This window comes from Macaca mulatta, chromosome 1, assembly GCF_049350105.2.
Source record: "Macaca mulatta isolate MMU2019108-1 chromosome 1, T2T-MMU8v2.0, whole genome shotgun sequence".
Taxonomy (NCBI): domain Eukaryota; kingdom Metazoa; phylum Chordata; class Mammalia; order Primates; family Cercopithecidae; genus Macaca; species Macaca mulatta.
The window spans coordinates 65,496,173-65,520,740 of record NC_133406.1 but is presented as its reverse complement, the minus strand read 5'-3'; the positions used below and the strand labels follow the sequence as shown (position 1 = coordinate 65,520,740).

General features: G+C 40.8%; 1 protein-coding gene and 1 long non-coding RNA gene across 35 annotated transcripts in view; one reads left to right on the top strand and one right to left on the bottom strand.

Moving 5' to 3' along the window:
* CD46 (CD46 molecule) overlaps nt 1-22,774 on the bottom strand; it is a 37,798-nt gene extending 15,024 nt beyond the window's left edge. For 9 of the 34 annotated variants that reach the window (XR_013414303.1, XR_013414305.1, XR_013414273.1 and 6 more), the window contains exons 1-7: nt 22,529-22,772; nt 17,140-17,328; nt 16,633-16,735; nt 14,233-14,318; nt 12,551-12,748; nt 6,750-6,932; nt 3,418-3,459 (exon numbers count right to left, since the gene is read on the bottom strand). Coding sequence is in view for 24 of the 34 variants with exons in the window: in XM_015116897.2 (XP_014972383.1) it covers nt 3,418-3,459; nt 6,750-6,932; nt 12,551-12,748; nt 14,233-14,318; nt 16,633-16,735; nt 17,140-17,328; nt 22,529-22,625 (898 nt within the window). In the remaining 10 variants the exon portion in view is untranslated. 34 annotated transcript variants of the gene reach the window in all.
* Nucleotides 22,775-22,982: 208 nt separating this feature from the next.
* LOC144341545 (uncharacterized) overlaps nt 22,983-24,568 on the top strand; it is a 30,903-nt gene continuing 29,317 nt past the window's right edge. Inside the window, exon 1 of the long non-coding RNA XR_013418550.1 lies at nt 22,983-23,160. This is a non-coding gene — a long non-coding RNA (uncharacterized LOC144341545). The remainder of the gene's footprint in view (nt 23,161-24,568) is intronic.

The window sequence follows — 24,568 nt, the reverse complement described above, 5'->3', positions numbered from 1 at the left end:
AGACACTTGGCTATTACTAAAAAAACAATTTAATAAGTGTTGGTGGAGATGTGGAAAAATTGGAACCTTTGTTAAAGGTTCCCACTGCTGGTGGGAATGTAAAATGGTGCAGCCACTGTGGAAGACAGTATGCCAGTTCCTCAAAATATTAAAAATAGAATTCCCTTATGATCTAGCAATTCTACTCCCAGGTATATACCTAAAAGAAGTGAATACAGGAACTCAAACAGATATGTGTACACCAATGCTTATAATAGCATTACTCAAAAGAGCCGAAAGGTAAAAACAAACCAACCAAAGTGTCTAGCAACAGATGAATGAATGAAATATAGTATATACATATAATGGACTATTATTCAGCCATAAAAAGGAATGCAGTTCTGATTCATGTCACAAGATAGATCTAGGTGAACCGGCCGGGCGCGGTGGCTCAAGCCTGTAATCCCAGCACTTTGGGAGGCCGAGACGGGCGGATCACGAGGTCAGGAGATCGAGACCATCCTGGCTAACACGATGAAACCCCGTCTCTACTAAAAGATACAAAAAACTAGCCGGGCGAGGTGGTGGGCGTCTGTGGTCCCAGCTACTCGGGAGGCTGAGGCAGGAGAATGGCGGGAACCCGGGAGGCGGAGCTTGCAGTGAGCTGAGATCTGGCCACTGCACTCCAGCCTGGGCGACAGAGCGAGACTCCGTCTCAAAGAAAAAAAAATAATAATAATAAAAAAAGAGGAGCAGGTACCATTCCTTCTGAAACTATTTCAATCAATAGAAAAAGAGGGAATCCTCCCTAACTCATTTTAGGAGGCTAGCATCATCCTGATACCAAAGCCTGGTAGAGACACAACAAAAAAAGAGAATTTTAGGCCAATATCCCTGATGAACATCAATGCAAAAATCCTCAACAAAATACTGGCAAACCGAATCAAGCAGCACATCAAAAAGCTTATCCACCACGATCAAGTTGGCTTCATCCCTGGGATGCAAGGCTGGTTCAACATACTCAAATCAATAAACGTAATCCACCACATAAACAGAACCAACAGAACCAACAACAAAAACGACATGACTATCTCAAAAGATGCAGAAAGCCTTCGACAAAATTCAACAGCCCTTCATGCTTAAAAACTCTCACTAAACTAGGTATTGATGGAACATAACTCAAAATAGTAAGACTTATTTATGACAAACCCACAGCCAATATCATACCAAATGGGCAAAAACCGGAAGCATTCCTTTTGAAAACCGGCGCAAGACAAGGATTCCCTCTCTTACCACTCCTATTCAACATAGTGTTGGAAGTTCTGGCTAGGGCGATCAGGCAAGAGAAAGAAATAAAGGGTATTCAGTTAGGAAAAGAGGAAGTCAAATTATCTATGTTTGCAGATGACATGATTATAAAATAGGAAAAGAGGAACTCAAATTGTCTATGTTTGCAGATGACATGATTGTATATTTAGAAAACCCCATCATCTCAGCCCAAAATCTCCACAAGCTGATAAGCAATTTCAGCAAAGTCTCAGGATACAAAATCAATGTGCAAACATCACAAGCATTCCTATACACCAATAATAGACAAAGAGAGAGCCAAATAATGAGTGAACTCCCATTTGCAATTACTACAAAGAGAATAAATACCTAGGAATCCAACTTACAAGGGATGTGAAGGACCTCTTCCAGGAGAACTACAAAACACTGCTCAATGAAATAGAAGAGGACACAAACAAATGGAAGAATATTCCATGCTCATGGATAGGAAGAATCAATATTGGGAAAATGGCCATACTGCCCAAGGTAATTTATAGATTCAATGCCATCCACATCAAGCTACTACTGACTTTCGTCACAGAATTGGAAAAAAACTACTTTAAATTTCATATGGAACCAAAAAAGAGCCCATATAGCCAAGACAATCCTAAGCAAAAAGAACAAAGCTGGAGGCATCACGCTACCTGACTTCAAACTATACTACAAGGCTACAGTAACCAAAACAGCATGGTACTGGTACCAAAACAAAGATGTAGACCAATGGAACAGAACAGAGCCCTCAGAAATAATACCACACATCTACAACCATCTGATCTTTGACAAACCTGACAAAAACAAGCAATGGGGAAAGGATTCCCTATTTAATAAATTGTGCTGGGGAAACTGGCTAGCCATATGTAGAAAGCTGAAACTGGATCCCTTCCTTACACCTTATACAAAAATTAATTTAAGATGGATTAAAGACTTAAATGTAAGACCTAACACCGTAAAAACCCTAGAAGAAAACCTAAGCAATACCATTCAGGACACAGGAATGGGCAAAGACTTCATGACTAAAACACCAAAAGCAATGGCAACAAAAGCCAAAATTGACAAATAGGATCTAATTAAACTAAAGAGTTTCTACACAGCCAAAGAAGCTATCATCAGAATGAACAGGCAACCTACAGAGTAGGAAAAAATCTTTGCTATCTGCCCATCTGACAAAGGGCTAACATCCAGAATCTACAAAGAACTTAAACAAATTTACAAGAAAAAAACAACCCCATCAAAATGTGGGCAAAAGGATATGAACAGACACTTCTCAAAAGAAGACATTTATACAGCCAACAGACACATGAAGAAATGCTCATCATCAATGGTCATCAGAGAAATGCAAATCAAAACCACAATGAGATACCATTCATGCCAGTTAGAATGGAGATTATTAAAAAGTCAGGAAACCACAGATGCTGGAGAGGATGTGGAGAAATAGAAACACTTTTACACTCTTGGTGGGAGTGTAAATTAGTTCAACCACTGTGAAAGACAGTATGGTGATTCCTCAAGGATCTACAACTAGAAATACCATTTGACCCAGCAATCCCATTACTGGGTATATACCCAAAGGATTATAAATCATGCTACTATAAAGACACATGCACATGTATGTTTACTGCAGCACTACTCACAACAGCAAAGACTTGGAACTAGCCCAAATGCCCATCAATGATAGACTAGATAAAGAAAATGTGGCACATACACACCACGGAATACTATGCAGCCATGAAAAAGGATGCATTCATGTCCTTTGCAGGGACATGGATGAAGATGGAAACCATCATTCTAATCAAACTATCGCAAGGACAGAAAACCAAACACTTCATGTTCTCATTCATAGGTGGGAGTTGAACAACGAGAATACATGGACACAGGGTGGGGAACATCACACACTGGGGCTTGTTGGCGATGGGGGGCTAGGGGAGGGATAGCATTAGGAGAAATACCTAATATAAATGATGCATTGATGGGTGCAGCAAACCAACATGGCACATGTATACCTATGTATCAAACCTGCATGTTGTACACATGTACCCTAGAACTTAAAGTATAATAAAAATAAATAAATAAATAAATTCTTAATAATATCAGTAGGATAAAGGGTTAACCAACCTGGATAATTTGAGACTGGAGGCTTGTAAGTAGGCCTAGGACCTAGAAAAATAAGTTTGATTTTATAAATTCACCAGGGCCTTATCAATATAAAATTATGACTTTAATTTTGATATTGATTTTTTATCAAAATGAAAACTACACATACTTTACAACCTTTGCAATTCCACATCTTAGAATTTAACCTACATATATATTTACACAAGTATATAAGGATGTATGTACAAGAATGCTCACTACATTTTGTATTTTATAATGGAAATCCTAGAAGATAACCAATAGTAAATCATTAAAGTAATGTGAGGCTGGGCGTGGTGGCTCATGCCTGTAATCCCAGCACTGTGGGAGGCCGAGGCAGGTGAATCACTTTAGGTCAGGAGTTCGAGACTAGCCAGGCCATAATGGAGAAACCCCATCTCTACTAAAAATACAAAAAATTAGCCGGTGTAGTGGTGGGTGCCTATAATCCCAGCTGCTTGGGAGTCTGAGGCGGCAGGAGAACTGCTTGGACTCGGGAGGTGGAGGCTGCAGTGAGCTGAGACTGCGCCACTGCACACCATCCTGGGTGACAGAGCGAGACTCTCTCAAAAAAAAAAAAAGGAATGTGCTTGGGGTAAACATATTTTTCTTTCTAAAAAACTGTAAGTAGTATGATACTACATAATTTACATCTTTCTCTTTTCCACTTAGGACTTCCTTGACATTTCTTCATGTTAACACATTTAGATCTACCTTAACATCATTATGTTGTTATTTAGTCTTCCTCTAACTGATGATAAAAAATGACTGACAATCCCGTAAGGAATTTTGATTTGTGATGTCTCAAAAAATATCCTTGCATTTTCTCTTTTTAATAAACATTTTATCACAAGCAGTTCTCTCTTCTGCTCTCTGCTCTCCCAACACTAAGCTAGACCAGTGTTTTATAAATACTTTATGAAATGCTTATCGTCAATTCTTTCAAAAGACTGTATCAACAAACTTAGTGCGTATGCCCACTAGGAGCACGTTAGTAAGCATGGATGCCTCACTGAGTATAAATTGCACATGCAATCTTGTTTTGCTTATATATCAGTCCACTAAAAAACCCATCTCTTCCTGACCCTCAAACCCTACAGCACTCAACTCAGGAGGCTACCAGTTACCAAGCTCTTATAGGAATTATAAGGTTTTTTGTTTTTGTTTGTGTGTGTGTGTGTGTGTTTGTTTTTTTTGTTTTTTTTTTTTTTTTAGACGGAGTCCTACTCTATCACCCAGGCTGGAGTGCAGTGGCATGATCTTGGCTCACTGCAACCTCTGCCCCTCGGGTTCAAGCGATTCTCCTGCCTCAGCCTCCCGAGTAGCTGGGATTACAAGTGCCTGCCACCATGCCCAGTTAATTTTTGTATTTTTAGTAGAGATGGGGTTTCACCAACTTAGCCAGGCTGGTCTTGAACTTCTGACCTCGTGATCCACCCACCTCAGCCTCCCAAAGTGCTGGTATTACAGGCGTGAGCTACCCCGCCCAGCGTATAAGAAGGTATTTTAATTACTATGTTAACATGCATAATTCCTTTCGATCCTTTAAAATATTAGGGAGATAGGAAATATATAATCAAATTAGAAGCCACTGATTGAGATTTCAGTTCAACACTCATATTATACTAAAGGGAAACTGAAGACCACAGAAATGATGTTAACTAAGCACACTCTGCCCAGACTAAAGCTCTACCCACAATTACTACTGTCTCTTGCTTCTGCTGCAAGCAAAGCGAAACCAGAGATTAAATCAGGATAATTCCTCCCGTCATATCAAAATAATCTCTCCAGTCATAAACACAGTGGTTGACCAGGAGTTCCTGCAAAAGTCTTCTTTTTCATTTCAATAAATAAGGACTTTTTCCTGCCTTTCAGTTGCTATAAAATTTAGTGCTATTGCCAGATAAAACTGCCCACTAGAGAGAGAGAGAAAAAAAGCAACATTATGAGGTGTAGAAGAGGGGCAGGTAGGGAAGAGGCAGAAATATAGATCTTGTTCTGAGGACAGCAGAAATTTCCCTGTTTAAATGTGTTACATGAGAAGACTCAAACTTGCTGCATTCCAGAAAATGAAAGAGTCATGCAATAGGAACAAACTCAGTAAAGGTGTCAACAGATCACTTCTGAAAAGAATAAAATAGCAAGCTTGATGACATAAAACATACATATTAACGAACATATTAACACACATACATATTAACTAACATACATGAACTTTCCCCTTCCCTAACATTAATTTAAGTGTAGGATAAGTCATATTAGTTAGCTCTAAGACCTTTCTATATACCAGGCACTGTGCTAAGTGCTTTAAATGCATCCCACTTATACCTTACTAATACGCAGTAAGGAAGGTACTAAATCAATTTTTTTATATATATATACACACACACAAACACAATATACTATATATATATTTATATATATATACACACACACACACACACACACACACACACACACACTCAAAATTTATACAACTTTCCCAAGGTCATATTCCTGTTTATATCTGCAGATTATGGCAAATATCTGCAGATTATGGCAAATAATTTTAGAATCACTATGCATAACAACTAAAATGGCTATAGAAATGTCCTCCCTCCTTTCATTACTAAAAATAAGTGGACACCACCAGAAATTTGAAGGATTTTTAAAAAAATCACCAGGAATTTAAAGGATTTTCGAAAAAATATAAGCAGGATATTACTAAACCTGAGGCACTGGACGTTGGAGATTTTGTAGTGGGAGAAGTCGACACTGGAAAACAAAATAATAATGTAGACTGGACCAAACACTTGGGAGTTATTGCTGGCATTTTCTCCAGGAATTTACAAGATTTTTGAGACATATAAGGAAGAAGCCACTAAACCTGAATCACTCAAAGTTGGAGATTTTGTACTAGAAGGAGGCAGCACTAGAAAACAAAATAATGTTAGAAGATCAACCACTTGAGAGTTATTGCTCTCATTTTTTATATGAATGATGCCACTGTTGACTTACTTAGATAAAAATGCCTGTTTCAATTCACTCCAAAAAGTTGTTGTAATTCACTTTTTATACATAAAAATATTAAAAGCATATACACATGCAATGTACATAACATGCTAAGAACCCTGGAAAAGCACACAAAATCACAACAGCAGGATTTGATGTGAATTTCATGTCATATAGATGGCAAAGAAATGAATACAAGACAGAGTTAAATACTAGTTTCTTTTCAGTTATTCTGTATGACTGTCAGTTAATATCAAAGAAGTAAAGTCTAAAACGAACAGCAACAACAACAAACCAAGACGGAAAAAAGATCACCTTTGTACCTTTAAGACATTTTGGAACTGGGGGATCCCAAGTACTGTTACTCTCACAGACAATTTTGTCGCTGCCGTTGAGGTAATAACCCTTATCGCATTCAAACATAACTGTCGCTTTGTAGTAAAATTTTTTTCCAAATCCTGATATCTGTTTTCCATTTTCGACTACTGGAAATCGACATTTGACCACTGGAAAATTAGAGAAACCTCAGAATTAATGGATATTTGCTTTAACAGAAAAAGTAGTACAAAGTAGTAATTTCCAGTGGGAACAGAGACAAGGAATGGAATGCAAGATGTTAAAAACATTTTTTAAAAGACTTTAAATATTAACTGATGTATTTCCTTGATATATAATTCTAGGGTGTTTTATTTTTATTTCAGCACTAACAGACATAACCATATTGTAACCACGTTTTCTTAAGAAAACCTGGCTGGCTGCCATTCTTTCTTGTCCCTGCCCTCCTGAATGTAATATGGTTTTTTGTTGTTTTCCCCACTCACTGGTTGCTTTTTAAACTTTTGTTTTGTAGTTTTTACCAAACTACTGCAGGGGGGCGGTGGTGGTGGCAAATTTTAGTAATTTATTCATCCTGCTGAAGGTTCACTGAATCTCCTGGATCTGAGGTTGTTTGGGATCTAATTTGGATAATTTTTGGCCAATATTTTTTCAAATAATATTTTACACCATTCTCTCTCCGGTCTTTCTGAAAACTCCAATTACATGTATGTTTCACTGCTTGATACTCTCCCACAGGTCTGTAAGCCTCTCTCTTTCTTTTTTCAACATTTCTTCTTAAATAAGGTTCAATTTCTATTGACCTGTCTTCAGGTTCACTGATCTTTTGTTGTGTCCAACTGTACCTAACGATATTTTTAAAGGTTAGTTTATTGGATATAATTTACATACAGTAAAATTCACCCTTTCAAGTGTACAGCTGTTTTGACAAATGCAAATAATCATGTAACTACCACCACAGTAAAGACACAGGAAAGTTCCATTACTCTCCAGAACTTCCTCATGCTCTTTTGTGAGTTACCCTTCTTCCCCCTCACTCCTGCTTCCACAACCAGCCAACCATTGATCTACTTTTATCCCTATAGTGGGACTTTTTCAGAATGTCCCATAAATGGAATCACAGCCTTCTTAGTATGGCTTCACTTAGCATGATGCTTTCAAGATTCATTTGTGTTGTGGTTGCATGAATCAGGAGTTTATTCCTTTTAATTGCTGAGTATGAGTCCATCTTTTAGAGGTAGCACAGGTGGTTCATTCATTCACCAACTCAAGAACGTGTGGCAATTTGCAGTTTGGGGTGATTATGAATAAGGCTGCTGTGAACATCCTCATATAAGTTTCTGTGTGAAAATGTTTTCAGTTTATTTGGGTTGCTGTGTTGTATGGTAAGAGTATGTTTAACTTTATAAGAAATTGCCAAAAAGGTCCCAAAGTGGTCATTTCACTTTGATTCTCACCATCAGCATATTCGAGTTCCATCTGCTCCATATCCTTGTCAGTACCTGGTATTGTCAGTTTGGGATGTGTGTGTTTAAATTTCAGCCATTCCAATAGGTATTTAGTGGCATCTCACTGTGAGTAGAGACAGTTTTTATTCCTTCTTTTCCAATATGTCTGCCTAATTGCTTTCTCTTGCTTATTGTACTGGGTGGGATCTCCAGTACAATGCTGAATGGAGTGGTAAGAGTGGACATCTTCACTGCTTTCCTTCCAGAATTAGGTCTTTATTAATTAGACAGAAATGTAATTAAGGTTTTTTTAACCACTAAGTACAATGTTATTTTTACCACTACGTATAATTTTTTTGAACCATTAAGTGTAGTGTTAGCTGTGAGATTCTTGTAGATGTCTGTTATCAGGGTAAGACAGATAGTATCCTTCTGTTCCCAGTTTGCTGAGAAGTTTTATCATGAAAAAATAAGATGATGAATTCTGTCAAACACTTTGTTTTTCTGCATCTAATAAGATAATCACATGATTTTCTTTCTCCTTAATAGTCTCCTTATGTGGTAGATTACATTGATTAATTTTTGCATTTGAACTAATCTTGCATTCATAGGGTAAATCCTGCTTGGTCATGATTTACTTTTCTTTTTACGTATCACAGGACTTGGTTTGCTAATATTCTGTTGAAGACTTTTGGTCCTGTGTTCATCAAGGATATTATTTGTAATTTTCTTATAATGTTTTTGTTTTCTGGCTTTGGTATCATGACAATGCTATCATCATAAAATGGGCTGAGAAGTGTTCCCTTCTCTTGCACTTTCTTGATACGCTTGTGTAGAATTGCTATTATTCATTCCTTAGATGGTTGGTAGAATTCCCCAGCGAAGCCATCTGGGCCTGCAGTAGGTTATTAACTACAAATTTTATTTCTTTATAGGAGTATTCAGGTTATCCATATCTTCAAGTGAGTTTTGACATTTTGTATCTTTCAAGGAATCTGTCCATTTCAGTTGTCAAATTTGTAGGCATAAAGTTGTTTATAGTATTCCCTTATCATCCTTTAAATGTCTGCAGGATATTTAGTGATACTCTCTTTCTCATTCTTTTGTCTGTTGGATAATTTTGTTATTCAAGTGAAGTTTACATCACCGATATTAAAGAATAGTCATATGCACAAAAGAATATAAAGCTTTTTGGCTAAGGGCTGGAGAAGTTAGAAAAAGCATGAGAAACACATGTGGGGTAGACATGAGGAAGGAAAGTGAAAGGTGTAGGAACCCCCACCTCACTTCCTGAGGCAGGACTCTCAAGACTCTCAAGATCAAGCGGCCATTAATTACATGGATTCAGATTTCTTTCATTCCAGACTTAAATTTAACCTTAGGTTTTTGCTCCAGCACAAATTTAACAGAGCAACATAGGCATTTCCAATCTAGCAGCACACGCTGTTTCCAAGCGCGTGTGACTGGCGCACCGCAGCTCCATGCACATCCCAGGAGCGCAGTCCATGCCCAGAGCAGGTGCCTGTGCTGCTGAACCTGACAAGAAGCCTCCCAGAACACCACCTGTCACAAGGTGCCACCTGAAGGGATCTGAGGTCTCGGCACAAGTATACATATGTAACAAACCTGCACGTTATGCACATGTACCCTAGAACTTAAAGTATAATAATAATAAAAAATAAATAAAAATAAAAATAAAAAAAGATCAACTGGTGCCTGTGATTTCCAAAGACTTAACCTTAGCCTTCAATGACATTTACATATAAATTGACAAATAAAACCCTCCATAATTTACACTTCAGTCTAGGAAGACATGGCACAGATCTTCCAATGACAAAAAAAAATGTAGCAGCTGTGTGTGTGTTCCCCATTTTGACCAAGCTCTCACCGTAACACAGAACATAAAGGAGAAGGGTTGCACACAAATTTAAAGTATTTAAAAAAAAATCATACATTAACGCTGTTGACTCATTAACAATACAGGGAAACTCACTGCAAAATAAAATCCCTTATTTAAACCAAAAGGAATGAAATGTACCAACTACAACTGTGTAGGCTCTAATGTAGCAGCACAGAATGTTTCCAGAAAAAACATACATTGAAAAAAATAAAAAATATTCAGAGATAAAACATAAAAAGATTAAAAAATATATAGCTTAAGAGAATTTATTGCTCAAAACATACAAAACTTAATTCTAAGAAATTCACCTACCTAAATTAAACAAGATTGCTGCAGTTGCAGCTTGCCATCCTCCAGGAGACATGAAAAGGGATGAGGGGCGTAGGGTTGTGGGGATGTCAAGACTGCCCCAAGGTCAAAAAGCCTTTGAGGAGAGCCCTAGCTCCCACTGAGACCAGCCTCCGGCCTACCCTCTGCAGAGGGGAAGACAGGGGACGGGTCTGGGGCTGCAGACCCTGCTGGAATTAGCAGAGGAGACAACAAGGCTGGGGGGATACAGGCCGGCCAGACTCCCTTAGCTGGATCCCGTACTCCACGTCTGGCCAGCACTCTGGGGTGCCTGGCTCAGGTCTCCATCAGGATCTCCACCACATATTCCTACTTGTCCAGGTCAGAATGCAATTGCAGCTGGAGGTGGGAGGCGGGGCGGCTGCAGGGCCAAACCTTTGAATGCTTTGCAGGGCCACCTCCCACGGCGTGGATCAGCACCGTGTGTCCAGGTTGTCGTAGGAATTGACCACGTCTGAGGCCAGCTCTTCCATGCAAACTGGGGTTTTTGGTCTTCAGTATTTCAAATATCTAGATACTTCTGAAAGTCTCCTCTATTTCCCCAGGGCTGTCCACCTCCCAGATGCTGCTTGTCAGGACTCCTGGCGCCAGTGCTGAGGTGACAGAGGAAAGGTCTGAAAACTGGCCCCTTCATACAGCAGTGTCCAAAGCAGGGGGCATGGCACACCCCCTCTGGCTCCCGCGTAGCAGGCACAGGCCACCGGCACAGGATCTCTGCAGAAACCAGGCAGTGGAGCAGCACCCACCCCACACTCTCGGGTGCCACTGTTCACCACATCCCATCCTGGGCCGCCATCTCTTGGATCTGCCAGGCGTGTTGGCATTGAGGACCCTGTGGCAGTGGTTGGGCTCCACCAGCAAGTGGTAAAGCTGGAGCTTCTAAAAGGACAAGTCCGGGAGTGATTGCCCCTGCCGGCCTTGAGGGCAGGGTCTTCAAGCTGGCGGGGGTGCCGTGCCTGGCTGCCACTTCTTTCATTCTCAGTATTGGTTAATTTGCGTCTTTTTTGTCAGTCTGGCTATAGGTTTACACACTTTATTGATCTCCAAGTAGCAACTGTTGGTTTCATTGAGTTCCTCTTTTTTATTCTCTTCTCAATTTCATTGATTTTGGCTCTATGTTTATCATTTCCTTACATCTGCTAGTTTGGGATTTAACTTGCTCTTTTTTAGTTTCTTAAGGTGGAAAATTAGATCATTGATTTGAGACTTTTCTTTTTTTCTAACACAAGTATGTTATGCTATACATTCCCCTGTAAGCAATGCTTTAGCTGCATCCTACATATTTGGGTATGTTGAGATGTTGTGTTTTTATTAAATTCAAAACACTTTGTAATTTCCCTGCTGACTACTTATTTTATGCATGGGTTATTTAGAAGTGTCCTGTATACTTTCCAGTTCTTTGGAGACTGGCTTTGTTATTGATTTCTACTTTCATTCTATTGTGATCGGATAATATATTTTGAATGATTTCAATTTTTTGAAGTTTGTTAAAAATTTGTCTTATTGTCTAGAATATGGTCTACTTTGGAGAATGTTTCAGGTGTACTTTGGGAGTATATACTTTTAAACCACTGTAATTATTCAGCGATTTCTTTCTTTAAATGGGCAAGTCCCCTACAGGGTCTTCATACTTTTGGTCACTCCAGAGTGCCTTAAACATTTGGTCTTTTAAATTTCTTTTTTTTAATCAGAGTTTATCATTTTTATTTGCGAGATGATTAGTCTGTTACAGTTTACCACTACCATAGCCAGAACTCTTAGATTTCTTATAATACAAAATGAAACTTTCTTTAAGCTAGTGTGTGTTGATTTATTTTTTTGGTTATTTCAAACAAAAACTTCTAACTCATGCAGATACACAGTAGTTCACACTGTATAAAATGAAATGCCAAGAACATGTAGGGGTGAGAAATAGGGAACTCTATCTAGAACTCTTTTTTGACTTGAATTGACCTGTATTAAAATAAATTAGAAACCAATTATACAGGAGGAGGAAGCACATACACCTGCTTTGTTTATTTGTAGATAAAACTATTTACAAAATGTTTCCAGAGTACTTACAAATGAAGAAGGAAATAAATTGAAAGGTTACCTTTACACTCTGGAGCAGCATGACTCCATGTTGAATTGTTACCACAATAAATCATGCTCTCTCCAATAAGTGAAAATGGATCTGGTCCAGGTGCAGGATCACAACTGTAAGTTACTGCATCAAGATACTCAAACACTTCTACTTCACTAAAGGTGTGTTTTCCATTTTTTATTTTTGGAGGTGGTGTACACAAAATCTCTTAAAAATGAAGAAAATGAGGAAAGGAAATGTAAAAGATTAAGACAGCCTTAGTAAAATTTCTATGTCTTCAATAAATTCGTCAACATAGGGTTTCTACCAGCTGGTTGTGAATTCAATATGGATTTAAAAGAAGGTTTCTATGAGCAAATATATTATCCCAAATTCAAACCATTAATGTAGTAACTAACTTTCAGAACAAATCTCATTTTCTCAAAGTGTAAATGCCCATGGACATGGTTTGGATCGGTGTCCTCACCAAATCTCACGTGGAATTGGAGTCCACAGTGTTGGAGATGGGGCCTGGTGGGAGTCGTTTGAATCATGGGGGTAGATTTCTCATGAGTTGTTTAGCACCATCCCCTTGGTGCTGTTCTCATGATACTGAGTTCTTGGGAGATCTGGTTATTTAAAAGTGTGCAATGCCTCCCGTCCTCCCCACCTTGCTCCTGCTCCTGCCACGTGAGACACCTTGTTCCCCCTTTGTCTTTCCCAATGATCATTAAGTTTCCCGACATCTACCCAAACCCCCAGCAGATGCCAACATCATGCTTCCTGTAGAGCTTGTAGAAACATGAGCAAATTAAACTTCTTTTCTTTATACATTACAAAGTCTCAGGTATTTCTTTACAGCAATACAAAAACGGCCTAATACGCCTATATTTATTTGCAAGGCCATGCTAAGTTCTGTTCTAGTCATTACAAGAAATGCTGACAATTAATGAGAAAATATGCTTAACTCAGTGCTGGTGGAGAAATCCTTTGCAATTTATAAATATATTCATTATCTAAATTGGTGGTTCACAATGCCACCAAAATATTATCGTCTTTTTTCACTCTGATCCTAATAAGAATACACTGATTTTTTTCCAAAGGCTTAGCATGACTTTGCATGATGTTGAAGAGATGTGCAAAAAAATGTGAGCAATGCCACTATTCTAATTTTATTTTTATTTGGAAAATTTTTATTTTTCATAAAAAATGTCACATATGTTAATTTGTATTGCATCTATTCTTACAAATTAATCAGGCCAGGTGGGGTGGCTCACATTTGTAATCCCAGCACTTTGGGAGGCCCACGGAGGCAGACTGCTTGAGCACGGGAGTTCAAGACCAGCCTGGGCAACACGGCAAAACCCCGTCTCTTCAAAAATTACAAAAAGCCAGGCATAGTGGCACATGTCTGAAGTCTCAGCTACCGGAAAGGCTGAGGCTGCAGTGAGCTGAGATTGTGCCACTGCACCCCAGCCTGGGAAATAGCCTGAGACTCTGTCTTAGGAAAAACAAAAACAAAACCAAAACGAATCAATAATTATTTAAAAACCTCTCTGTTTGAATTACAATATGATAAATTCCAATAGATATAACCCACATAAAATAAAGTTCTTTGGGATCTTTGTTAATCTTGAAGTGTAAAGGGTTCCCTGAGGCAAAAATCTTTGAGGACTACTGGTCTAAATTTAAAAGAAAAAGAATTTACTTACTTTCACATAATGGGGGCTTACCGCTCCAAATTGCTACTGTGTCTTTAAGTTCACAATATAGAATATCTTTACCAATTAAGTAATAACTAAATGAGAAAGGAAAGGGTTACTGTTTTACATAGCAATTAATAAGACACACATAATAATGAAGGAACTTTTTATATGGTTTCTTTTCTATACTGCAGTAGTTTGAGGAGGTGGTTTCTTAAACAACATACTATATAATGAAAGTGCTAAATAAATCTGCAATTTAATCAAATAGAGTTTCTCCATTTGAATACATATTGGCCAAGAGCAAAGATGTCTAAATAACTCTGCTGTACCTTTCTGCCCAACCTCTTTGCTGCCTCCTGCAATCACATCACACATTCATTTCTGTGCCTTTTCTCACACCACTTTGCACAGTAAGGACAAGGACTGTGTAGAGAGAACAGGCCCTAGAGCTGGAATGCCTAGATTCAAGTCCCTGCTTCTCAACTTACCTAGTTGCTTGAGCTTGGGTAAATCACTTAAAGTTCCTTCACTCAGTTTCCTAATTGATTAAAAGGGGATAACAGTACATGGGGTTGTTTAGGAGATTAGATAAGTTAGCATTTGGCACATAGTTAGTGCACGTAAGTTTTAGCTCCTATTAATATTATTTAGAACAGAGTGTATTTCTAGGAATAGCTCATTGAGTATAGGAATACTTTCATTAAGTATACCCCTATACTCAATGAAATCTTCCCTGATTTAAATTCATAGGAATCTCTCCTCCTTCTGGACTCTGAATCATCATGAATAATTCTACTTATTTGGTATTCCTCATTTAGGATTTTGCTTTTATAGCTCTCAGTATATATTGTCTCTCAATAAGCTTAAACTTCTTTTAGGAAGGTCAGTGTCTTTTTTTTTTTTTTTTTTTTTTTTTTTTTGAGACGGAGTCTAGCTCTGTCGCCCAGGCTGGAGTGCAGTGGCGCGATCTCGGCTCACTGCAAGCTCCGCCTCCCGGGTTCACGCCATTCTCCTGCCTCAGCCTCCCGAGTAGCTGGGACTACAGGCGCCCACAACCGCGCCCGGCTTATTTTTTGTATTTTTAGTAGAGACGGGGTTTCACCGTGGTCTCGATCTCCTGACCTTGTGATCCGCCCGCCTCGGCCTCCCAAAGTGCTGGGATTACAGGCGTGAGCCACCGTGCCCGGCGTCAGTGTCTTAAAGTTTTGGTATCCCTCAGTGTGCCGAGCAAGCAGTATGTGTCAAGTGAATATTCCAATATTTCTACTTGACCAAATTTTAAAAACTGTCAGTTGCCTTACATAGTCACAGCTGATTTTTCCTCCAAGACTCACTTACTTTTTCTATATTATGGTGTATTACTGCTGTTGTTTGAATCTGGTTTGTCTCTACCAAAACTCATATTGAAATTTAATTGCCAGTGTAACAGCACTGAGAGGTGGTGGGGCCTTTAAGAAATGATTAGGTCATTAAGCAGGATAATGCCTTTCTAGAGGGTGTTCATTAATTCTTGAGGGAATGTGCTCTCATTCTTGTAGGCTTCGATTCGTTACCACAAGAGCACATTGTTATAAAGCGAGAGCCCCTCCCTTGTGCTTTGTCTTTTTTGCAGGTGCTACATTTCCCTTTCACTTTCCAGCATGTTATGATGCAGCATGAAAGCCCTTGCCAGACACTACTGCCATCCCCTTGAACTTCCCAGCCTCCGGAAACATAGGCCAAATAAATTTCTTTTCTTTATAAATGCCTAGCCTTAAGTGTTCTGTTTTAGCAAGAGAAAATGGACAGAAAATTACATTTACTCTCTAAATGCACATTTATCTCAAATGTCTAGTATCTCCAATATATAAGACTTCAAAATCTCTACAGAACAAAGGCTATTACTGAGCGCTCAGTACCGGTTTTTGAGATGCTTCACATTGTAGCAGTCTCAAAAATAAGGTTTTTCAACTGAGAGATTTTGATGAACATGATGGTAAAGGCTAACCAGGTCAGTTTTGGTCTGGTCTGGTAACACTTAACAGAGTCATCTGGATACAAGCGTATCTGTAGTTGGCAATTCTATTTCTCATTTTTGTGAGCCCTACTTAAACTCTAACAGTTGGCGGATTTAAATAGGGGACACTCAGTTGTGAAGGATAAATTCTCATGATTACTACATTCTTAATGCTTACAACAGACTTATTGTCAGAAATAACAAGGAGTTTTGCTTTCCTTCAGTATCAATTATTTTCTACTTACTTTAATATCTTGCCTATCTCCATAAAACATCCAAGAGTTGTTTGGCTAGAAGTATAACTTGCCACATAGAAAGCAAAATTAAGTTTACAGGAAAGCTTAAGAAGAGAAGCAAAACAAAAATAAAATTACTAACATTTCCCTTATTTCCTCTAAGGAGCAACTTACCCCTCGTTACAAATAAAGTGTAACTCAGCACCAAACTCGTAAGACCCATTTGCAAGGATTGCTTCACCATTTAAAGGATCCCGTATATGTGGACACATTTCTCCTAAAAGAAAATAATTTTGACGGTTTTCAATCCAGTTATAAAACAGATCTGAATCAGAATCAAAATTCTGCAGTGCTCTTTTGAATGCATGGGAATATTATTTTCTTTATTTACTTATTATAAGGGCAAATTTCAGTTTCATGTTCACCTAGGCAATCTACTGCCAGGAAAAAGATTTCTTGGAGATTTTGATTTCTCAAAGCCTGCAATAATGCATTGCTATCTTAAACCTCATTCCACAAGAAGAAAATCATTATCACCATAGTGGAATATGTACCCCAAAATGTGTGCAAATCTCTAGAGCAAGCAGGAAAAAAAAAAAGGAAGGAGGGAAGAAAGGAAGGAAGGAAGGAAGGAATCTCTAGAGCAAGCAGAAAAAAAAAAAAGGGGGCTCGTTTACTTACTATAACAGCCCTCATCTGAGACAGGTAGCCATGTATGATTCCGATCACAAATAGTATGGGTGGCAAGAGGAGGTATATAGAAGTATCCTTTTTTACACTTATAATCTACTCGTTCCCCAACCCTATAGTAGGGTTTTGGTTTACCAATGAGCTCCATAGCTTCAAATGTTGGTGGCGCCTCACAGGCATCTAGGGATAAGAGAATAGGAACATGAAGATGAAGTACTGATAGCACTTTAACGAGCCATGACTGTGGTCTGGCAGCAAGTAGTACAGAAAAAACAGAAAGGCCCTTGGCAAGATTTTAAATGATTGTTCCATGCTTTTACCTGAGTGCTGGTAGTAGTGGAGGAAATGGGACTTGCATGTTTTAAGTAACAATCCTATTAGCTTTTGGTTTCTTTGGGAATAAGCATTCACCAATAAACTGAAGAGACAGCATTAATGTCTTTGGTCTTAAAAAATATACAGACGCATCTTTCCCCACATTTTTCTAAATGCATTTCAAAAGTAACTTCTCCTCTAAGAAGTCTTCTACAGTATAGAGCACTCTGCTCAGGTTGTTCTTCCATAGTTTAAAACACTAACTTATAATAGCTTGTCGCTTCAGGCTATCTTCTCTTAAAAGGCATGTTCCTGGGGTTCAAGGAACATGTTCTTCTTTTTCTACTAGACTCCACCCACCTCGTGGGTGCTCAAGAAATGCTGACACTAGGCCGGGCGCGGTGGCTCAAGCCTGTAATCCCAGCACTTTGGGAGGCCGAGACGGGCGGATCACGAGGTCAGGAGATCGAGACCATCCTGGCTGACACGGTGAAACCCCGTCTCTACTAAAAAATACAAAAACTTAGCCGGGCGAGGTGGCGGGCGCCTGTAGTCCCAGCTACTCGGGAGGCTGAGGCAGGAGAATGGCGTAAAAAACCCGGGAGGCGGAGCTTGCAGTGAGCTGAGATCCGGCCACTACACTCCAGCCTGGGCGACAGAGCTAGACTCCGTCTCAAAAAAAAAAAAAAAAAAAAAAAAAAAAAAAAAAAAGAAATGCTGACACTGACAAACTCTATCTGCCAATAAGTATTCAATAAATTGTCTGCTACTGTGCCTGGGGAGATCAAACAACCCTAGTTTGGATTCATGTTGTGCTAAGTCAAACAAAAGGCTCAAGCTGCCCTAAAAGGGCAGATAATAACGTGAAAGTCTGAGTTTATGATGATGAGTGTTTATTCCTGATAAGCCTGTTGCTTTTCAGAATTACTTGCCCTGTGATTTAATCCTTTTCCTTATTTCTTGCCTCTTTTGCCCTACTCTGCCACACTGAGTAGTTTGGCAGTCCAGTAGTGTCACATCCTGGTGCTGTTGCTCACCTTGCTCCCTCTGCTCTGAATACCCTTCCTCCCTGGCCAGTAGCTACAACTCCTGCTCAACTCTTATCTTCCTTAATCCACCCATCATCTCCTCCAGGAAGCATTTTCTGCCTCTCCCTGGGAAGTTGTGATCAGTCACCTTCCCCTGGACTCTCCCCTGCATGGATCTCTCAGGTAATTATCACATGCTTTTGTGTTTAATAGTTAACATGGCCAACTCCATTCATCCATGCAGCCACAACACGCAGCACAATATGTCACTCATAGTAGCCATCCACAAAAAAATTGGTACTCAAAGTCCACTGCTGTCAAACACAAAACAATGTGAATAATATATTGTAACCAATTTCATATTGAAAACAATCATTCTACAGCACAGTGGAGAAAGAAGATTAGGCCATTTCTCGTGCTGCCTATCTCCCAGTCTTCTGGTATCCTGGCAGGTGACCGGATATGGACTGCTCTCTTTGCATGGTAGTATGCCGAGTAAGCAACTGAGAAGCTACTGTGTAAGCACTTACTGATCTTGGCTTCTTTCATCGGAAATAAGGAAAACACCTAAAATAGGCAGAAGAGACCACACACAACAGGAGATTGGGGATTTTGTCCAAAAAAGCAGTTCCTCTACTGGAGGAATGAATGAGACTGGCCTGAACTTTGATACATTGTTTCCTTCAGCTATCTGGAACCATTTGGCAATTACTTTTGAGAGGGCAGGTCTCCCATGCACAGCACTGTCTGCTTACAAAATCTTCTCCTTGTGAGACTGAGTTGCTCCAAAAATTGAATGTTTATTTTAATCCATGTATTCTCTCTGCCTAACATCGTGAGTTCTCATTTTTACTTTCTCTAGGTTTCATACCTGTCTTGATTTATGCTTATGAACCTCAAACTTAACCTTGTTTTTCCTTCTCTTCATTCTTAGTTTTATCTTCCATGTTGCACCCTATTCATTTTATTTTTGTATGTTCCTCTATTTCAAATCGCATTCATCATCTTCTTCAACTTCCTGTTTTGTTTTGTGTGTGTTTGTGTTTTGTTTTGTTTGGTTTGAGACATGGTCTCTCACTCTGTCACCAAAGCTGGAGTACAATCAGGGCTCACTACAGCCTTGACCACGGGCGCTCCAGTGATCCTCCCCCCTCAGCGTCACAAGTAGCTGGGACCACAGGCGTGCAACATCACACCTGGCTAATTTTTTTTTTAAATTTTCTGTATAAGTGGGCAAATTTTTTGTATAGGTGGGCTCTCCTTATGTTGCTCAGGCCGCACTTCTAGCACTAAGCCTATTCTAAGCATTAATCGTAAAAGACAAAAAGAAAAAGTCCTCTCGTTTTCTTATCACCACTGCTCCCTACTCCCATCACCCTCCTTCAAAATGAACGTTTTAATGATCAGTGAGATGCAAGACTGAAGTACCGGAAGCTCTGCAAAGTTAACACAAACAGGGGAGACAGATCCTTTCTGGCCCTCAGCTGCCCCTGCCCTAGCTTTTTAGGTACCACAGAAAGACCATCCTGAGCAGAGCTCTTTAAACAACCTTCCTCTTGGAGGCAGGAGGAGCTTTTTCCTAGGCTCTAATCCCCAGCCGAATAGTATATTTAATTTTCTGGTATTTAACAGATATGGAGGCAAACAAATGGGGCTTTTGGAACCACAAGTATTGACAACACAGGCAGGATCCCTGCATTCTAACAGGGAGAGACAAAGAACAGAAAAGGTCATTTTAAAAGGGTGATTACAAGTGAAGAGGGACTTGAACCGGGTTGTATGTTCAACCTGAGATGGGGGACGTTGTGGGGGCGGGGACGTTGTGGGGGCGGGGACGTTGTGGGGGCGGGGACGTTGTGGGGGCGGGGACGTTGTGGGGGCGGGGACGCTGTGGGGGCGGGGACGTTGTGGGGGCGGGGACGTTGTGGGGGCGGGGACGTTGTGGGGGCGGGGACGTTGTGGGGGCGCGTTCAGAGAAGGTCTCCTAGGGCATAACCTTCCAGCTGACTTTGCAGAAGAGCAAGCCTGTTTCTGCAGCAGGTCAGGAGGAGAGTGTTCCCAGGCTGAGGGAACAGCAAGCACAGATGCCCCAAAGTCTGTTTGATGAGCAGAAAAGCCTTCCCTCCCTCGAGACATCTGTTAAATGCTGTCAGATTTATATCTGAAAATTATACGCCTTTCCTCCAGAGAACTTCCCTTGGTTCATAATTTATTTGTTACTATTAAGTTTTGGTTAATGTCTGCCACTCCCAATACATTGTAGCAAATAATTGATTGGTTACCTACTGTGTTCCCGGCACTGAGCACTTAGCATCGAGCAAAACAAAGTCTCTGCTTATCTTCCTGCATGAACGTGTGTGTAAACCAATAGTGAAAAAAGGATCAAGAAAATAGGAATGGTTTGTTATTGCCTACCAGTGTAATAGCAATAGACATACAAAACCCATATTCGTTGAGCAAATGCTCCTAAGGAAAAAAATGCAACACAGAAACTATACGTTATTAGATCCTAAATATAATTTGGACATAGATACACATGAAGCGCACATAAAGTCAGAAAGAAATATACCAAAATATTAAAAATAGTGTCTTTTGATTCTGTTCGTGTCATACAATAAGCATGTATTTCTTAGCGGTTTGTTTTGTTTTGTTTTGTTTTGACAGGGTCTCACTCTGTCATCCAGGTTAGAGTGCAGTGGCATGATCACAGCTCACTGCAGCCTTCACCTCCTGAGCTCAAGCGAATCTCCTACCTCAGCCCCCAGAGTAGCTGGGACCACGGGCACACACCACCATGCCCCGCTAATTTTTGTATTTTTTGTACAGATGGGGTTTTGCCATGTTACCCACGTTGATCTCGAACTCCTGGGCACAAGCAATCACCCCGCCTGGGCTTCCCAAACTGCTGGGATCACAGGCGTCAGTCACTGCGCCTGGCCTAGCATGCATTTTTAAAATTACTGATTCCATTCAATGAAATACAATACAAATTTAGTGGGATAGGCCTTAAGCTTTAGTTTATGAGCTGTAGGGGAAAACAAGATTAACATTATTTGCCTTCCTTTGTTAGGATACTAATTTCTCACTAGGCTTGGTTACCAGTGTTTTTTAGGTTGCTTCACATCTCTCAAATATGACTCTAATGAAAAGAAGGAAAACAATGTCAAAAATCCATTAGGTAATGGAATCAGATACTGTCTCTATTGGTTGGGAACAGGAAAATGACTCGATGGTCCACCCACCCCCAAAAAAGCAGCCATTTAAAAACTAATAGGAGCTCAGGCAACACAGAAGTCTGTTCACAGAAGGCACAAAAAGCATGGCGCGCCCTTACCACCTCTCTAACACCAGGCACTGAGAGCCTCCTCTCACCCAATATGCCCTCCCCAGCCCCAGCGTCCGCGCTCACTCCATTCAAAGCAAACAGTGAGCTAGCTGTCTTGCCCACAGTGAACTCCGCACACAGGCCACTTGCGCACAACAGGCTCCCAGCAACACCTGGCCAGGCCCCTCTCGCCCAGCCCAGTCCAGCACATGGGGCACAGCAGACGCACTGCAACCCTTACCGCGGGTACTGTCCAAGCCCTAATGAACACTCCACTCACCAAGGCACCAAGGGAACACAGGGCAAACTCTCACCACGGGCACAGCACGGGCCCTAGCAACACTCCCACGCACCTGTGCACTCCAGAGCAAGCCCTCACCTGGGGCGCGCAGTCCGCACTCCCCTTGTCGACAGGGCTCAATCCCGAAAACACTGTTCACGCTTTTGAAGGGGACACAGCCAGATCCTGCGTAAATGCCGGCCGCGCACACCACGCCCCGAAACAAGCTTCACCTCGGGCTCTGCGTGGTCCCCGCAATCCCCGCCACATACCCCCGGGATCTGAGCACTACACCCCTCGGAGAACCCTGGCCTCGCTCTCTATCCCAGGCAGGCACGACGTGCAGTGAGCCCCGCCCCGCGCCTCCTGCCCGACTGACTGCGCAGAGCTCTAGCCTCGCCGCGGACGCGCGAACTCGCCCCGGGGTCCTACCGGAGAAGGAGGATAGCTGCAACACGAGGGTAGCCAAAAGCAACCCAGGAAACCGACCGGAAGAAAAGGGACGCTCGCGGCGGCCGGAAGAAGCCATGGCGCGATGCGGAAGACGCCGCTATTTTTCCGGAGGGAGAGCAGAGAAACCGAGAGCCAGCCGAGCAGGGAAGCCCCTTCTGAGTCCGGCTATGGTACGCAACAATCACCAACTCACAAAGTATCTAGGGCCGCAGAACAGGTGGGCGTGGCCTGAACCGCGCCGGGGGCGGAAGTCAGTCGACTCACGAGGGAGGCTGGGACCAATCGGCGGGCTGTGGGGTCGGGCCTCGGGGCTCAGAGGCAGCCGTTGGCCTTCGAGGAGACAGGGCGTGGCCCTGGCGGGGCCTATCTGCCCTGGCTTCCCGGACCCGCCTCTTTTCTTGGTAAACTTTTGGCTGACCATCCCGGAACCCTGAGGCGTCGTGCGGGAAAGGGCTGCCTCATCGTCATATTTGTGACCAAGGAAGGGTGGAAAACTAAGCTGCTTTGGTCATCGTTTCCGGGAACTCGAGAATCAAGAATAAAGCACTTCGACGTAAAAACAGAGATCCAGAGTCCAGGCAGGGGGTCACCGTGGGCCAGCACCCCTCAGGGTTAGTTTTATCCTGGGGCCCTGCAGGCCGTCTGGACTGCCTGGGCCCTTATTTGGTATTTTGCATTAGTCAGGCATTATTAGAAACAATATGTGAGTTTTTCCTGCTTGAATACCTGCTACTGAATCTTCTCGGGGCCGTCTTGTTTTCACAATCTCAAAGGTTTGACTTCTGCACTCCCAGCCCCTAAGATAATTTGCTCTTTGCTCCCCTCCCTGGAGAGGACCCCTCAGAATCTAAATTATTAGGCAACACCAGGCCGTTAGCATATTGAGACTCTATGGGGCCCTTGCCCTTGAGCAACTGAATGTTTTATTGAAGACGAAATACACATGCATAAACAACGTAAGACCAAGGGTGTCCTACGTGCCAGTTGGAAGCAATGAATGCAGGAGGATTGGGGTGGGTAGAAATTGTTAGGTGAAGAGTGGATAAGGGGGAGAAGTTTTCTGGTGAAACAATCTTAGGAAGAATATCGGAAAATTAAGAATGAGCAGGATTGATTTGTAGGGTTCTGAGTAGTAAACCGGTATGACTGGTAACAGGAAAAAAAGGGACATGACTGGCATTACAAGAGCAAACAAAGAGTTGGCATTTCTTCCTCTCAGACTGGCAAAGAATTAAAACCTCAGCCAGTGTGAGTGAACGTGTTGCAGGGAGACCAGCGCTCTGTTTGTAATACAATTTTTCAGAATGTTAAAAGTCTTAAAGTGGACATGAGTTCTGTTAGGCTATCAGTTCCCAGAGAAATCATCAGAGCTGTGATCAAAGATTTATAAATTTTAAAAAATGTAAACCCTAAGTGTCTAGCAAAAGTAATAAGGAATTTCTGGTAGTTAGCTTTGTGTGATGGAATTCTATGCAGCAAATATTGCAAAAGAATAGCAAATATGAGAAACTGATATAATTGTAAGTGGAAAAAGCAGAGTTCAAATTGGCATATGCCTTTTGGCATTACTTTTATTAAAAGTACCATACTAATATATATAAAAAACTGGGAATACAACAAAAATAATGGTTGATAAGATTATAGATATTTCACTTTCCTTATGCTTTTCAGTTTTCTGTTTTCTATGTTGACCTTATATTACATTTAGAATAAAGTAAAGAAAATATATTTTAAAAATCAAACCTATGTATCAAGGGCTGTTTTGTTCATAGAATTATGGGAGTAGAACTTGTATTACACAGGGTTAACCTATGAAGAGGAAGATGAGGAACTGGATGCTCAGTGTGTAAACCTCAAATGGGTCTTATAGAATTATAGAACTTAAGTGTATTTAGCAGTTTTATAACTGAGATGTACTGAAGACTTTCTGGGTTCACCAAACCATGGAATTCCTCTTCCTGTCAGACCAACAAAAATTTTAAAATTCTTGGCAGAGATTATAAGACATTAAGTGTAGAG